The following is a 17,470-nucleotide window of genomic DNA, read 5'->3' on the forward strand; positions in this document are numbered from 1 at the left end:
ATATAATAGTATAAAACAATCCAAAATTACAGATACGTTTTGAGACGTATCATCCTGCAGCCTAACAACGGGCCTCGACTTTGAGGATCTGGTATTATTATATATACAATACTATCTTGTAAATTTATAGTGACTTTATTAATGTCTTATTGTAGATAAATACCACCTTGTCGACTCTAGATATCCAACACATAGTTGGATATCTAGCACCATACAAAGGGCAACGGTATCATGTATCAGATTTCCAACAACATTAATTGATGGAGAGACACGAAACATTCTTTGTGAAACTTCACCGAAAGATCGTTTGTTGTTCTCAAGATGAAATGACAAGTTCTCTAAGGCATACCAAAATACAAACCGGAGACCAGAAGATGATCATCACTGCATGCATGTGTCTCCGCGACTGCATTCTTGATAGAAAGTTACATCATGAGCATTTTGACATGTTTGACTATAATGCGTATGTGCAACCTCCGTTGCGGTTTACATGTGTCAACGCTCTACAAAAAGATGATGGTACCATGGCCGCTACACTTGAGATTATTGATGCCAGTCTTGTACCTTGAGATTAGTCCTTTTTTTTATTTCCCTTCTACTATGAAGAAAACTTTGGAACCTTTTTAAAATTTTAATGTTAAGCACTTATTTGCAAAATTGCTTTTGTGTTCATATTTGACGTGAGGCTGGTCAAAAACAACCAAGTGTTAGCAATTTAGTACACAGTTTCGACCTAGGAGCTTTACGGACGATGTTTCGGTGTGGCACAAAGATTCCGCCAAAGTGAAATTCTAGTTTTGCTTATTGCGGAGTCTTTAATGGATATTGCCTAATAAAAAATATATACGGGGAGAGGGTTTGGAGCACTCGGGTGCTCCACCCCCCTATATGAGTATTAATTCAAGAAACAAACCAAGGACATTCAAAAATCTGAATTTTTGGGATATTAAACCTGGATGCTCAATCTACTCCCGTGTGAAGTTTCGTGAAAAAATACCTGAAAATGTATTCTCAGTAAAAAAGACAAAAAAAATTCTATGTATAGAAAAAACTGTTTGGGTGGATCATAGGTCAGGCTATATTTTCTTTGCCACGGATACATGTCCTGGTATTTTTTTTCTCATGAAACTTCACATGGGAGTATATTTGGGAACCCAAATTTGATATCCCTAAATTCCAAGTTTTTTTTTTGAATTTTCCTAGAATTTTTTGAAATTATTTTTTGTATAGGGGGTGGAGCACCCAGGAGCTCTTGTGTATTTTCCAATATACGTATACATGATTATTAAAAAAACCGTGCAACAATCTCAGAAAAAAAATGTACGGTTTATTGTAGCTGATTTTGTGTGCAGTTTCCCATAATCAGAATCTGGAGAATCATGGGCCTAAAGAAGTGGCCCTCAGCCCCTCACTCTTCTTCCTCCTACCCTCTGCTCTGTCTTCCACTCCTGTCTTCTTTTGTCCTCTGCACGAACATTCGCGTTGAAGCTTTTTCAAAAGAAAACATTGCTGGAAAAAGAAAGGAAGTAGTACAAAAAACACCAGCCATCCACCACCGTCCGTTACTGGTCCACCTACATTTCCATGTGTGCGCACACGGAGAAGCACATCGAACAAAAAAACCAAACGAAAATAAAGGATCGAGGCTGCTCTCAGACAAAATGGTTGAAGGACGAAGGAGCCTTTTTGGTGCGCAGATCTCCACGCCATAGCGCTGTATTCCAATTTTAGTTCTTTCCCCGTGAGGAGGGGAGGCCAGGCGGGGAGGAGGGGGATAGGGCAGTCGCCGCTGCGTGGTGGACTGACTGGTGTGGTGGGTGGTGGGTTTTGCGGGCGGGGTTTAGTAGGTTCCCGGAAATGGAGATGGCTCTCCGGCCACGGGGCCCTCTGTGCCCTCGGAGCACGCAGCCGCTCGTCGTCGTCCGGCCGGCCGGCCGCGGCGGCGGCCTCGCGCAGGTACGGATGGTTATGGTTCTTGATTCGGTCGGTTCACGGAATGTTGTTTGATTTGGGAATTATTAAGTGGTATGCTTGGTTATTTCACTCGTATGTTGATCATCCTGGTTAATTCTGTCCCGGGTCAGGTTTATAGGGATTTTGATTTCTTTCATCTCGGGAATATTTTTATATCTGGGAGTCAAAGGGCATTGGTTTTGATTTGCATGTGGACCATATTGGTTATTTATTAAGGTGGCGGGCTGTGATTCATATTGGCTTAAAACGACGTGATTTTAATTGCTGGAAGAGGTAAAGAACATGAATTCTGTTATATTTGTTAAAAAAAATCCCCTCGCCGCCGCCGGAGCGCGCAGCCAGGCAAAGCCCGGCCGGCGTAGGCGGCGGCGGGGCCCTAGTCTCCCGTCCCTTGAGGTGGTCTGACGCGGGGCTGCCCCCTCGAGCTGATGTGTGGCGCTTGGCGGGGCGCGACGGCGCGGCACCGGCAATAGCCAAGGCGACGGTGGCACAAGCGCGACGGCGCGGCACCAGCAACAGCCAAGGCGACAGCGGTGGCTGAGGGCGGTGGCGTGGAGGGCTGCTGGGCCTTGCGGGGCATGGTGCTTGGGGGCTGGCGTGCTTGGATGCGGTGGCGGGGTGTGCTCAGAGTGGCGGCGAGGGTTTCCCAAATCTGATCTGGATGGTGGTGGATCCTTCGGCCGCTGCTTCGCGGGCGGCACGGGCTGCGGCGACTAGGGCCTGCCGGCGGCGTGCGGGGGCTGTTGCGCTCGTCGTCGTCAGCATGGTGGTGGTGCGTGCCGGCCGGATTTCGCCTTTTTTCTGGCTGGCGTCGCGGGTTTGGGGCCCCGGCCCGGTGTGGCTGCGGTCCCAGCTATGGGTGGCGGCGGCGAGGTGGCTTCGCCGTGCCGGCTCCACGGCAGCTCGGCGGGTCGACTGGGGCGGCGGCTGGCTTTCCGGCGTTGGCTCGTCTGTTGGCGGCCAGTTTCGACCTTCGGCCCTCTCCTCGTTGTCTGGTTGCTACCTCCGTCGAAGGTTCGGCCCTTCCCCGACTATGGTCCATCGCTCGTCTCGCGCTCGGCAGCAGGACCGAGCTCGTCTCGCACCCGGCAGCAGGACCGACCTCGTCTCGCGCCCGGCAGAAGGATCGTGCTCGTCTCGCACCCAGTAGCAGGATCGTGCTCGTCTCGCGCCCGGCAGCAGGATGGGTCGATGGAGGCCAATTTTGGCCGACCTTTGGGTTTTGGCGTTAGGGGCAGCCCAGGGGTGCGAAAGGCGGTTCCTTTCCGCTCGTATCTTTGGTTGAGGTAGCGGTGGGTCTCGAGTGAGGTGGATTCCAGGTCTTGGATGCCAGGGCGGCGGCCCTGGGGGTGGCTCCGCGGTGCTCTTGGGCAGAGCCCGTGGTTAGGTGCTGCCCGGTGGCCATGGCCGTGTGGGCGGCGTGGTCAACGGGATGTGGTGTCCAGTGGTGGTGAGTGTTGGCTGGGGTGAAAACCTGATCTGTCTTCGGACGGATTGGCGGCGGTGAAGCTCGCTCCCTTCTTGAAGGCGTCATCGTGGCTCTCATTGCCCGTCGTGTTGCTCCAGGGGAAACTCTGATCCTCGGGTCGGTCGGTGACGGCGGTCTGGTGTAGTAACCTTCCTAAAGGCGCCTCCTTGGAGCACACGGTTCGTCATATGCGGCTTCTTCTCTTCGTGTTGGCGTATCCACTGTTGAGGACTCCGGTTGCTCTTGTAGTACTAGGGGTAGTGTTGCCGCGCTCATCGCCTATGTATCCAGCCTTGGGTGTGTGCGTGTGTTGTGGTGGCGTGCGTTTGTATCTGAGCTGTGGTCGGTCATTGCTTTATATATAAAGCGGGGCGAAAACCTTTTTCGGCAATGTTAATGCTGGTTAATTTGGAATGAAGATTTCCACGGCAAGAGTTTCAAACAAGAAACAGAAATTCATTGCAAAAAAACGGTGGGGTGAATTCGGGGAGTATTTACATTGTCTGCACCTTCTATGTTTGTGATGAAGTTATTTCCATATATTTTTTGCGATAAAGTTATTTCCATATGTACTGCAAGCATTGCCATCTTTCTATATGCTGGTCTTTGTCTGCCAGATAGCGAGTGTATCAGTAGTTTGAATTGCGCTAATGTTTTTTGTCGAAACGAAACTATGAAGATAATAAATTGGATTACATCCTTCCAGTTGAACAGAGAAATTTATCCTTGCTTAGAAGTGAGGTCAGAAAATGAGATACAGTGGGGGCCTTCCCTACTGTATTATGCTTAAAAAAAGAAGTGAGTTCAGAAAGCAATTTCAGTAGAATTTATATGAGAGGCGTAAATAATTTTGTAGGATTAAATGACCTTGATAATTCTGTTCCGATTGTTCGCAAATACCTTTTGATTTTCTCAAGCATTATCTATAAGAAGGTTTCCTTTTTATGCTCAAACATGTTGAGCTGCACAACTTATTTCCCCTTTTGTGTTTTCCAGCCTTTTTTGATGAATGGCAGATTTACTCGAAGCAGGACCCTTCGATGCATGGTAGCAAGTTCAGGTTTGAGGAATAATCTGTCAAATGGCCTATCATTCTATCTGTTTGGAAGCAATGTCTTATTCAAACCTCAGTATTTTGATACCACGGTTTTCTATAGCGATGACAATGAATACTGTAGTTTATGAAACCAACAGTCTTTCTAAGTATAGCGGAAACAGTGGTATGTTTGGCAATCAAAAGTATACAGCGTTGCAATTGGCCACTAGTAGACAAGGCCTTTGTTGCCTTTCTCAGTTCTTTAAAAAGAGGTCCCAACCACTTTTTTTAATACTACAAAAATACTACAGTTTTGTGGATACTGTAGTTTATAATACTACAATTTTTATTACAGCCAAACACCTCAAAGTATTTAAAACCATAGTTTAAAAAAAACTGTAGTATTCTTGAAATACTTTGAGAATACTTTGCAACGAAACACAGCCCAGATGTTCTGTTTAACTTCATGTCTTTCCAAATTGCATCATTCAGATCCTCCTAATAGGAAATCAAGAAAGATGGTATCACCTCAGGTTAAAGTCATTTCTTCTAGAGGATATACGACAAGACTCATTGTTGAACCAAGCACCGAGAATATAGAACACAATAATCGGGATGAAGAAACTCTTGATACATACAATGCGCTATTAAGTACCGAGACAGCAGAATGGACAGATACTAGAGAAGCCGAGACTGCTAAAGCGGACTCGTCACAAAATGCTTTAAGCAGTTCTATAATCGGGGGAGTGGATGTGGCTGATGAAGATATACTTGCGGCTGATCTGACAGTGAATTCATTGAGCAGTATAACGAAGAAGGAAGTGGATGCAGCGGACAAAGCTAGAGTTAAAGAAGACGTATTTGAGCTGGATTTGCCAGCAACTACATTGAGAAGTGTGATAGTAGATGTGATGGATCATAATAGGACTGTACAAGAGACATTGAGAAGTGTGATAGTAGATGTGATGGATCATAATGGGACTGTACAAGAGACATTGAGAAGTGTGATAGTAGATGTGATGGATGATGCGGCGGACAAAGCTAGAGTTGAAGAAGACGTATTTGAGCTGGATTTGTCAGGAAATATTTCAAGCAGTGCGACGACCGTGGAACTAGATGCGGTTGACGAAGTCGGGCCTGTTCAAGACAGATTTGAGGCGACCTCGTCAGGAAATGTTTCAAACAGTGCAACGGTACGGGAAGTGGATACAAGTGATGAAGCTGGGAATGATCAAGGCATATTTAGAGCAGATTTGTCAGGAAATGTTTTTTCAAGCAGTACAACAGTGGAAGTGGGTGCAGTGGATGAAGCTGGGTCTATAAAGGACAGGTTTGAGACGGATTCGTCAGGAAATGTTTCAACAAGTGCGCCGATGTGGGATGCAATTGATGAAACCGTGGCTGATCAAGACACATTTGAGGTGGATTTGTTGGGAAATGCTTCAAGCTGCGCGACATACAGAGAAGTGGATGATGTGGTGGATGAAACTAGATCAGAAGAGGAAACATTTGTGATGGATTTGTTTGCAAGTGAATCAGGCCATGAGAAACATATGGCAGTGGATTATGTGGGTGAAGCTACCGATGAAGAAGAGACTTACCAACAGCAATATCCAGTACCGTCTTCATTCTCTATGTGGGACAAGGCTATTGCTAAAACAGGTGTAAGTTTGAATCCTGAGCTGCGACTTGTCAGGGTTGAAGAACAAGGCAAAGTAAATTTTAGTGATAAAAAAGACCTGTCAATTGATGATTTACCAAGACAAAACCAATCAATCATTGGTTCCTATAAACAAGATAAATCCATTGCTGATGTTGCGGGACCAACCCAATCAATTTTTGGTTCTAGTAAACAACACCAATCAATTGTTGCTTTCCCCAAACAAAACCAGTCAACTGTTAGTGTCCCTGAGCAAAAGCAGTCCATAGTTGGATTCCATAGTCAAGATCTTTCGGCCGTTAGTCTCCCTAAACAAAACGTACCAATTGTTGGTACGTCGAGAGAGGGTCAAACAAAGCAAGTTCCTGTTGTTGATAGACAGGATGCATTGTATGTGAATGGACTGGAAGCTAAAGAGGGAGATCACACATCCGAGAAAACTGATGAGGATGCGCTTCATGTAAAGTTTAATGTTGACAATGTGTTGCGGAAGCATCAGGCAGATAGAACCCAAGCAGTGGAAAGGACAACTTGGAAGAAAGTTGATGAGGAACATCTTTACATGACTGAACATCAGAAAAGTGCTGCCGAAGGACAGATGGTAGTTAACGAGGATGAGCTTTCTATAACTGAAATTGGAATGGGGAGAGGTGATAAAATTCAGCATGTGCTTTCTGAGGAAGAGCTTTCATGGTCTGAAGATGAAGTGCAGTTAATTGAGGATGACGGACAATATGAAGTTGACGAGACCTCTGTGTCCGTTAACATTGAACAAGATATCCAGGGGTCACCACAGGATGTTGTGGATCCACAAGCACTACGGGTGATGCTTCAAGAACTCGCAGAGAAAAATTATTCGATGAGGAACAAGCTGTTTGTTTTTCCAGAGGTAGTGAAAGCTGATTCAGTTATTGATCTTTATTTAAATCGTGACCTAACAGCTTTGGCGAACGAACCCGATGTCGTCATCAAAGGAGCATTCAATGGTTGGAAATGGAGGCTTTTCACTGAAAGATTGCACAAGAGTGACCTTGGAGGGGTTTGGTGGTCTTGCAAACTGTACATACCCAAGGAGGCCTACAGATTAGACTTTGTGTTCTTCAACGGTCGCACGGTCTATGAGAACAATGGCAACAATGATTTCTGTATAGGAATAGAAGGCACTATGAATGAAGATCTGTTTGAAGATTTCTTGGTTAAAGAAAAGCAAAGGGAGCTTGAGAAACTTGCCATGGAAGAAGCTGAAAGGAGGACACAGACTGAAGAACAGCGGCGAAGCAAGGAAGCAAGGGCTGCAGATGAAGCTGTCAGGGCACAAGCGAAGGCCGAGATAGAGATCAAGAAGAAGAAATTGCAGAGTATGTTGAGTTTGGCCAGAACATGTGTTGATAATTTGTGGTACATAGAGGCTAGCACAGATACAAGCAGAGATACTATCAGGTTATATTATAACAGAAACTCGAGGCCACTTGCGCATAGTACTGAGATTTGGATGCATGGTGGTTACAACAATTGGTCAGATGGACTCTCTATTGTTGAAAGCTTTGTCAAGTGCAATGACAGAGACGGCGATTGGTGGTATGCAGATGGTACGACACCTCAACCTTTGTACATAAGGCAACATTGTTTTGATTCTTTTTTGTTGAGGAAACATTTGTTTTGATTCTAGCATAATGCTCCTACAAATATGGCATGAATTTCCTTGTTTTATTAATGTCATGAGAAAGTATTTTATTAACTCGAAGGCCATGGAAGCTCAACATTTACCATAGAGGGACGCTTAAAGATCATTTGTATTCCATGGAGCATATATGTAATGTAATACCTGCCTTTTCTGTATATGTACAGTTATTCCACCTGAAAAAGCACTTGTGTTGGACTGGGTTTTTGCTGATGGGCCAGCTGGGAATGCAAGGAACTATGACAACAATGCTCGACAAGATTTCCATGCTATTCTTCCAAACAACAACGTAACCGAGGAAGGCTTCTGGGTGCAAGAGGAGCAAAACATCTATACAAGGCTTCTGCAAGAAAGGAGAGAAAAGGAAGAAACCATGAAAAGAAAGGTCAGTTGCAACAAAATCTTTGCATATAGATCTCTATAATTTTGGCAGTTAACCCCTGAGTGATGACAAATATATTCCCTTTCGTCTATTTTCCAAATTCAAAATGCATGGTTCCACGCAAGCTTATTCAAAATCACTTGATAATATACCAATCACAACATAACTTTCTTTACCATTAAGAACATTCCTACTTAAAATTTGCAAGGCAACTCCCTTTCAAGGCTGGTTGGCTTGATGAGTAACTGGCAATTAACAAAGACAAGATTTTTTTTTCCTTTGTGGTGGATATATCTGATGTTTGGAACAAAACATATGATCAGGATTATTTGGGTTGACTCATGTTCCTTTTTACCTACACAGGCTGAGAGAAGTGCAAATATCAAAGCTGAGATGAAGGCAAAAACTATGCGAAGGTTTCTGCTTTCCCAGAAACACATTGTTTACACTGAACCGCTTGAAATACGCGCCGGAACCACAGTGGATGTGCTATACAATCCCTCTAACACAGTGCTAAATGGAAAGCCAGAGGTTTGGTTTAGATGCTCCTTTAACCTTTGGATGCATCCAAGTGGAGCATTGCCACCCCAGAAGATGGTGAAATCAGGGGATGGGCCGCTCTTAAAAGCAACAGGTTTGAGCTTGCGTTATTACATCACTGTTATTAGTATATATGTAACCATTTTTATGCAATCAATACAGTCAAATGCAACTAATGATGCACAGATAGTATCCAATATTTGTTGTTCTATTATTGGTAATAATTAGCTAGTTTAATGCCATAAACCCAGAACAGATATGCAACTACTCCCTCCAATCCATATTACTTGTCACAACTTTGGTACAACTTTAGTACAAAGTTATACTAAAGCTGTGACAAGTAATATGGACCGGAGGGAGTACTATATAAGCTTGTAGCTGTTTTGAGACCGAGTGTCTGCTCGGGTGGCTAGCGGGAGCGGGCTGAAGTGCTTGCAGGCACCACTTCTCTAAAAAAGGTGCTTGCAGGCTCCCCCTCCATAGGGTGAGTGGTCACCTTTCTTCTTAAAAATTATGGCACCAAGGGCTATTCTCGGCTGGTCGAGCTTGTAGCTGTTTTTTTCGGAGCGTGAATGGGAGGTCTTTCTGTATAAGGCCTATAGGCCTACTTTGATATATATTGTGAAGTCACTTAAGCCTTGTTAAAACGTAGAAATTTAGTTCCGCAACTTGGCCAAATCCCTGTTAAATTGGTTTACTGTGTACTAGATGCATCGATGGTGCAGAGTCCGGGGGGTAATAAAGCTTCCATTTTCTATAATGAAGTTACTTATCCTACTTGCCTTGTAATTACTGAGTACAATACAGAGCACCGAAAAGCTGTATCCTTCCTACTTCCTTATGTTTATCTGTGTTCCTTGTCCAGTTAATGTTCCACCGGATGCCTATATGATGGACTTTGTTTTCTCCGAGTGGGAAGAAGATGGGATCTATGACAACAGGAATGGGATGGACTATCATATTCCTGTTTCTGATTCAATTGAAACAGAGAATTACATGCGTATTATCCACATTGCTGTCGAGATGGCCCCCGTTGCAAAGGTAATATAATTCTAAGGCTAGTTTCTTTGATTCGAGGCGAGATCTCATCACCTTTTGCCTTTTTTCTTTCTATGCCATAATACTATGCTCTGTCATGATCAATGATCTCATAGGTTGGAGGTCTCGGGGATGTTGTTACAAGTCTTTCACGTGCCGTTCAAGATCTAGGACATACTGTCGAGGTTATTCTCCCGAAGTACGACTGTTTGAATCAAAGCAGTGTAAGTTGAAGTACTGTACTACATAATCTATTCACCTAGTTTGTAAAATTTCAACTCAAAATGCCACAAAGCTTCAACTGAAGCTAAAAAATTCTGAGCTGCTATGGAGCGCAGTATGGTGGCACAGATCCCAATAAAACCAATATATGACCCCAATAAGGGGATGCCAAGATCAGTAGGCACTAAGGAATTTCCTTTGTTTTATATCCATTATAAATTATTAATCAAGTTACATCTATTTCAATGCAGGTCAAGGATTTACATTTATATCAAAGTTTTTCTTGGGGTGGTACAGAAATAAAAGTATGGGTTGGACGAGTCGAAGACCTGACCGTTTACTTCCTGGAACCTCAAAATGGGTATGAATCAGCTAATGTATGGTTTATTTTTTTGCGGGAAATGTATACTTGAGTGATATAAAACATATTACTCCTTTTCACAAAATTGTTAGGCTAGAGCCTTGTACTGGTTAATAAGGTGTACCTTTTTCTCATTCATATAACTACTTATCGTAGACTATAGAAGCCAATTAGTAACACAATACCTTGGCCTTGGCATTCCAGGCTGCGAGCTAGTTATAACAATGATATGTGAGATTAGTGGCTCTATAACCACTTTTGAGCTAAAGGAATTTGCTGCTAGATGAGCCAATAAATCCAACTAATTTTGAAATTCCATGATCACCCTTGGACACGTAGCCTGCACAACCAAGAACACAGCTAAGATCATTGCTTGGGCACAAAAGGTTGTGCATTAAGGCTAGGCCCTGGTCAGTGGCTGCCAAGGACTCCATGGGGCTCCTTACAGTTTCTATTCTGATATATCTTGCGCCCATATGACGCTACCAAACGCTTGTAACCTGTAACAAACTATTGCCATCTGTCATTCAATGATAAGGTAGACAATCCTTTCTTTCCCTTTAAAAATGTTCAATCTTATTTATGCTTGAGCATGCGTTTGATTGTCAAATTTCAGTTTCTCTAGATTGCAGACACACTTGCACGCGCTGTGTACACCTTCCATTATCTGGCATGGGATTTGCATTTCAATTAAGAGAAATATGAAAGAAAGAAATGTTGTCACCTGAATGTTAGAGCTTAAAAGGCACAAGCAATCAGCACCATTTATCAAAATTAAATGATTTACTTGTCTAGTTGTCTCTTTTTGGTTCTCTTCCTGTAAGTGGATGCCAATATCTCAAGAACTCTCCTGAGGATTTTTCTTCACAAACTATTCATTTTGACATTTCCTTTTCTAGGATGTTTGGCGTTGGATGTGTATATGGAAGGAATGATGACCGCAGATTTGGGTTCTTCTGTCATTCAGCTCTAGAGTTTATCCTCCAGAATGAATTTTCTCCAGTAAGTAGTATTATTTAGAATACTAGCTGCTATATTGACTTTTTCTTTGTGACACTACACTTTCTTGTTTACCATTCCAGTGCACCATGTTCAAAATCTTGTATTCAGTGTGTTACTTTCAGTTTCTTTACTACTCCCTCCGTTCCTAAATATAAGACCTTTTAGAGATTCCACTATGGACTACATACGGATGTATATAGACATACTTTAGAGTGTAGACTCACTCATTTTGCTCTGTATGTAGTCTATAGTGAAATCTCTAAAAGGTCTTATATTTAGGAACGGATGGTGTAGCTTATTTGCTGCATTGGTGTTTCCTTTCCTGCTCTACTATCTGAATGCTACTTGTGTATTCGCAACAGTTGCTTGTTTCTCCCCTTCCATTTCTCAGTTAAAAGAACTTGTATCTGTATTCACGTGACAGCATATAATACATTGCCATGATTGGTCAAGTGCTCCGGTCGCCTGGCTATATAAGGAACACTATTCCCAATCCAGAATGGCAAGCACTCGGGTTGTATTTACCATCCACAATCTTGAATTTGGAGCACATTATATTGGTAAAGCAATGACATACTGTGATAAAGCCACAACTGTGAGTGCCTTACTATCTTGTAATTTTTAATCTTTCTGTTTGGCGCACAAAAAATCTTCAACATTTTACAGAGTCATGTTCTTGTGTTTTGTACGTATTCAACTATTTCCACCCAAACTTTTCAGGTTTCTCCTACATATTCAAGGGACGTGGCAGGCCATGGCGCCATTGCTCCTCATCGTGAGAAATTCTATGGCATTCTCAATGGAATTGATCCAGATATCTGGGATCCGTACACTGACAATTTTATCCCGGTACCAAAATTTTTCCCAGAGTGCAAGTAGATATATACCAAGGCCACAGATAGTTTTATGCTTAACTCTGTGTTTCATACTACTTCAGGTCCCTTATACTTGTGAGAATGTTGTCGAAGGCAAGAGCGCTGCAAAAAGGGCCTTGCAGCAGAAGTTTGGATTACAGCAAACTGATGTCCCTATTGTCGGAATCATCACCCGTCTGACAGCACAGAAGGGAATCCACCTCATCAAGCACGCAATTCACCGAACCCTCGAGAGCAACGGACAAGTACATCATCCCTTGTGAACGGATAAACATCTAACATTTTCTTTATAAAAAAATTGCTTACTATTTGTTTTTGTTTACTTCAAAACAAAAGACTGAAAATGAAGTGTTTGGTTCCTAGGTGGTTTTGCTTGGTTCAGCTCCAGATCATCGAATACAAGGCGATTTTTGCAGATTGGCCGATGCTCTTCACGGTGTTTACCATGGTAGGGTGAAGCTTGTTCTAACCTACGATGAGCCTCTTTCTCACCTGGTGAGCTCCAACATCCTACACACCATCTAGCCAGCCCTCCATTATGGGAGCTGGAGACTACTTTATAATTTAGGTTGATGATCGATCATGCTGCAGATATACGCTGGCTCCGACTTCATTATTGTCCCTTCAATCTTTGAACCCTGTGGCTTAACACAACTTGTTGCCATGCGTTATGGATCGATCCCTATAGTTCGGAAAACCGGAGGTGTGTGACTGTTTCTCTCCATTATGCTGCACTGCTTTGCATATGTCGATCTGTTGGACATGAAATGGAAACTATCCTTTGCATCGCAGGACTTTACGACACTGTCTTCGACGTAGACAATGATAAGGACCGGGCTCGGTCTCTTGGTCTTGAACCAAATGGGTTCAGTTTCGACGGAGCCGACAGCAACGGCGTGGATTATGCCCTCAACAGGCAAGTACCTTTCCTCAATTAGCCCTGAATTCAGCAGTAGTGCTAGGTTATTTACCGTGCATGTTCCATACCTCATTTCAGAGCAATCGGCGCTTGGTTCGATGCCCGTGATTGGTTCCACTCCCTGTGTAAGAGGGTCATGGAGCAAGACTGGTCGTGGAACCGGCCCGCACTGGACTACATTGAATTGTACCATGCCGCTCGAAAATTCTGACACCCAACTGAACCAATGGCAAGAACAAGCGCATTGTGGGATCGACTACAGTCATACAGGGCTGTGCAGATCGTCTTGCTTCAGTTAGTGCTCTCTTCAGTTAGTTCCAAGCGCACTACAGTCGTACATAGCTGAGGATCCTCTTGCCTCCTCCACCAGGGGAAACAAAGCAGAAATGCATAAGTGCATTGGGAAGACTTTTATGTATATTGTTAAATTTTTCCTTTTCTTTTCCTTCCCTGCACCTGGAAATGGTTAAGCACATCGCCGAGATAAGAACCGCAGTAACATTCTGTGAGTAGCTTTGTATATTCTCTCATCTTGTGAAAACTAATGTGCATGTTAGGCTCTCTGATCATGTGGAAGCTTTGTTATATGTTACTTATGGTTATATGGTATACATCAATGATATTTACATTTGTGGATGAGCTACTGCACTTGGTTTCTGCTATCTGTTTTGCGAAATGGCAGGGCCATGATTATGCAGATTCACTGGTTCTGAAACAGACACGCTCCTCTAAGCTGTGACTGTGAGCTCTGAAAACAGCATTGTTAACATCTATTAGTATAAATTAAGGTACATCAACGGTGAAGATTCACGAGCTAAATTCCGTTTGGTTATAGACATTCACTACAAGTATAAGCGTGCTTTTCTGCGCCGCCTAGGCTGCAATAATTTGTGTGTGTGTGTCTTTCACTATGATCTGTGGGCAAAAGGCCGGCCGAGATTTAGGATGCTTGATAGGAGAAACTCCGCAAGCACCACGCGTCTGATCCGAGACTTGAACTCGGGTGGGCATGGACTTTCCACGAACGATACCTGTGCTTTGTGTTCAAACGCCCAGGAAACGGCGGACCACATTGCCGTGGGATGCTCGTTCTCGCGCGAGATCTGGACGGCCATACTTCGGCGCTGCAACCTACTCCCTTCGTTCTGAATTACTTGTCACAGGTATAGATATATCTAAATGTATTTTAATTCTAGATACATCCATTTTTACGACGAGTAATTTAGAATGGAGGGAGTAGTTCACGGGACGCTGCAAGTGGACGCCCTGCAGGAATGGTGGCCTGACGCTCGCCGCGGACTCTCAAAACTGGCATGCAAAGGTTTCGACAGCGTCGTGCTCCTCATCGTGTGGAGCCTATGGATCGAGCGCAATGCCCGGACTTTTGACAACTCGCTGAGCACGGCCGCGCACGTGTGCGCTGGCATTGTGGCTGAAGCCAACCTATGGAGTAGAGCTGGCGCTATGGTGTTGCAATCCTTCTTGAGATAAAGGATTAAGTAGGATAGAAGGCACCTAGTTGTTACCACTAGTGCACTGTCGTTGTCCCAACTCCGTTTTGGGGCCGGTAACACCTTGTAAATCCTTCTCGATCTAATATATCGACACGCAAGTCTTTTGCATGTTCGCAAAAACTCGGATGGGCTAGCAGCAACCTCAGCTATCCAGCCAACGGGTCGATACCCCGTCCTCGATTTAGGATGTGATCAAGCAATTGCCCACTGGGAAGGTGCCGGGCCCTGATGGTTTCACGGCCTAGTTCTTGCGCTCCTGCTGGGATATCATCAAGGGAGATCTTTGTGACGCCTTCGACAAGCTCTTCTCTTCGAATGGGCACGGATTCCAAAAGCTAAATGAGGCCTTACTCACCCTTCTCTCAAAGCGGGCGCATCCTCACTGTTCGACTATTGACCAATCAGCTTGATCCACCTGATTGCGAAGCTTTTCACCAATGTCCTCTCCCTCCGTCACACCGCGGCTTGGTGAGATAATATCGGTGAACCTGCAGAGCGCTTTCATCGCTAGGCGGAGCATCCACAACATTTCCTGTTGGTTCAACAGAATAGCTCCAAGTAGAACAGTTATTTGGATTAGCTCCAAATAGAACGTGGTAGCTACATCTAGGAGATGACATAGAGATTTGTAAAGCACACACGGATCTGAAAGGTTCAGACCCGTTGACTAAAACCTCTCTCACAAGCAACATGATCAAACCTAAAACTCATTGAGTGTTAATCACATAGTGATGTGAACTAGACTACTGACTCTAGTAAACTCTTGGGTGTTAGTCACATGGCGATGTGACCTGTGAGTGTTAATCACATGGCGATGTGAACTAGATTATTGACTCTAGTGCAAGTGGGAGACTGTTGGAAATATGCCCTAGAGGCAATAATAAATTAGTTATTATTATATTTCCTTGTTCATGATAATTGTCTTTATTCATGCTATAACTGTATTATCCGAAAATCGTAATACACGTGTGAATACATAGACCATAATATGTCCCTAGTAAGCCTCTAGTTGACTAGCTCGTTGATCAATAGATGGTTACGGTTTCCTAACCATGGACATTGGATGTCATTGATAACGGGATCACATCATTAGGAGAATGATGTGATGGACAAGACCTAATCCTAAGCCTAGCACAAAGATCGTATAGTTCATATGCTAAAGCTTTTCTAATGTCAAGTATCATTTCCTTAGACCATGAGATTGTGCAACTCCCGGATACCGTAGGAGTGCTTTGGGTGTATCAAACGTCACAACGTAACTGGGTGGCTATAAAGGTGCATTACAGGTATCTCCGAAAGTGTCTGTTGGGTTGGCACGAATCGAGACTGGGATTTGTCACTCCGTGTAAGCGGAGAGGTATCTCTGGGCCCACTCGGTAGGACATCATCATATGCGCAATGTGACCAAAGAGTTGATCACGGGATGATGTGTTACGGAACGAGTAAAGAGACTTGCCGGTAACGAGATTGAACAAGGTATAAGGATACCGACGATCGAATCTCGGGCAAGTAACATACCGCTAGACAAAGGGAATTGTATACGGGATTGATTAAGTCCTTGACATCGTGGTTCATCCGATGAGATCATCGTGGAACATGTGGGAGCCATCATGGGTATCCAGATCCCGCTGTTGGTTATTGACCGGAGAACGTCTCGGTCATGTCTGCATGTCTCCCGAACCCGTAGGGTCTACACACTTAAGGTTCGGTGACGCTAGGGTTATGAAGATATATGTGTATGCAGTAACCCGAATATTGTTCGGAGTCCCGGATGAGATCCCGGACGTCACGAGTTCCGGAATGGTCCGGAGGTAAAGAATTATATATAGGAAGTGCTGTTTCGGCCATCGGGACAAGTTTCGGGGTTATCGGTATTGTACCGGGACCACCGGAAGGGTCCCGGGGGCCCACCGGGTGGGGCCACCTGTCCCGGGGGGCCACATGGGCTGTAGGGGGTGTGCCTTGGCCTATATGGGCCAAGGGCACCAGCCCCAAGAGGCCCATGCGCCTAGGGTTTCCATATGGGAGGAGTCCCACTAGTGGAAGGCACCTCTAGGTGCCTTGGGGGGGAGGGAAACCTCCCTTGGGCAGCCGCACCTAGGAGATTGGATCTCCTAGGCTGGCGCACCACCCCCCCTTGGCCCTCCTATATATAGTGGGGGAGAGGAGGAACTTGATACACCAGGCCTGGCGCCTCCCTCTCCCTCCCGTGACACATCTTCCTCCTCCCACAGCGCTTAGCGAAGCCCTGTTGGAATCCCGCTACTTCCACCACGCCGTCGTGCTGCTGGATCTCCATCAACCTCTCCCTCCTCCTTGCTGGATCAAGGCATGGGAGACGTCTCCGTTCCGTACGTGTGTTGAACGCGGAGGTGCCGTCCGTTCGGCGCTAGGATCATCGGTGATTTGAATCACGACGAGTACGAATCCATCAACCCCGTTCTCTTGAACGCTTCCGCGCGCGATCTACAAGGGTATGTAGATCCACTCCTCCCTCGTTGCTAGATGACTCCATAGATAGATCTTGGTGACACGTAGGAAAATTTTGAATTTCTGCTACGTTCCCCAACAGTGGTATCAGAGCTAGGTCTATGCGTAGATTCTATGCACGAGTAGAACACAAAGTAGTTGTGGGCGTTGATTTTGTTCAATATGCTTGCCGTTACTAGTCTTATCTTGATTCGGCGGCATCGTGGGATGAAGCGGCACGGACCAACCTTACACGTACTCTTACGTGAGACCGGTTCCACCGACAAACATGCACTAGTTGCATAAGGTGGCTGGCGGGTGTCTGTCTC

General features: G+C 44.7%; 1 protein-coding gene across 1 annotated transcript; it reads left to right on the forward strand.

Annotated features, from left to right (window-relative positions):
- The first annotated feature begins 1,527 nt into the window (after positions 1-1,527).
- LOC125550164 (starch synthase 3, chloroplastic/amyloplastic) lies at positions 1,528-13,797 on the forward strand. Its single transcript, XM_048713093.2, has 16 exons — positions 1,528-1,956; positions 4,439-4,502; positions 4,971-7,727; positions 7,987-8,204; positions 8,565-8,835; positions 9,607-9,782; positions 9,896-10,003; positions 10,253-10,362; positions 11,262-11,364; positions 11,789-11,959; positions 12,085-12,213; positions 12,302-12,484; positions 12,603-12,734; positions 12,831-12,942; positions 13,032-13,155; positions 13,237-13,797. Exons 1-16 carry the CDS (start codon positions 1,858-1,860, stop codon positions 13,367-13,369), a joined length of 4,890 nt encoding a protein of 1,629 aa, XP_048569050.2. The 5' UTR covers positions 1,528-1,857; the 3' UTR covers positions 13,370-13,797.
- The last annotated feature ends 3,673 nt before the right edge of the window (positions 13,798-17,470 follow it).

The sequence above is a fragment of the Triticum urartu genome, chromosome 1A, assembly GCF_056163025.1.
Source record: "Triticum urartu cultivar PI428250 chromosome 1A, HENAU_Tu73, whole genome shotgun sequence".
NCBI lineage: Eukaryota > Viridiplantae > Streptophyta > Magnoliopsida > Poales > Poaceae > Triticum > Triticum urartu.

What these genes read in the sequence shown, in the direction of transcription:
- LOC125550164 (XM_048713093.2), top strand. Translation starts at nt 1,858, where the DNA reads ATGGAGATGGCTCTCCGGCCACGGGGCCCTCTGTGCCCTCGGAGCACG. An exon ending in TTCCTGGAACCTCAAAATGG is followed by an intron (nt 10,363 to 11,261) that starts GTATGAATCAGC and finishes TTCCTTTTCTAG; the next exon opens with GATGTTTGGCGTTGGATGTG. An exon ending in GTGGATTATGCCCTCAACAG is followed by an intron (nt 13,156 to 13,236) that starts GCAAGTACCTTT and finishes ACCTCATTTCAG; the next exon opens with AGCAATCGGCGCTTGGTTCG.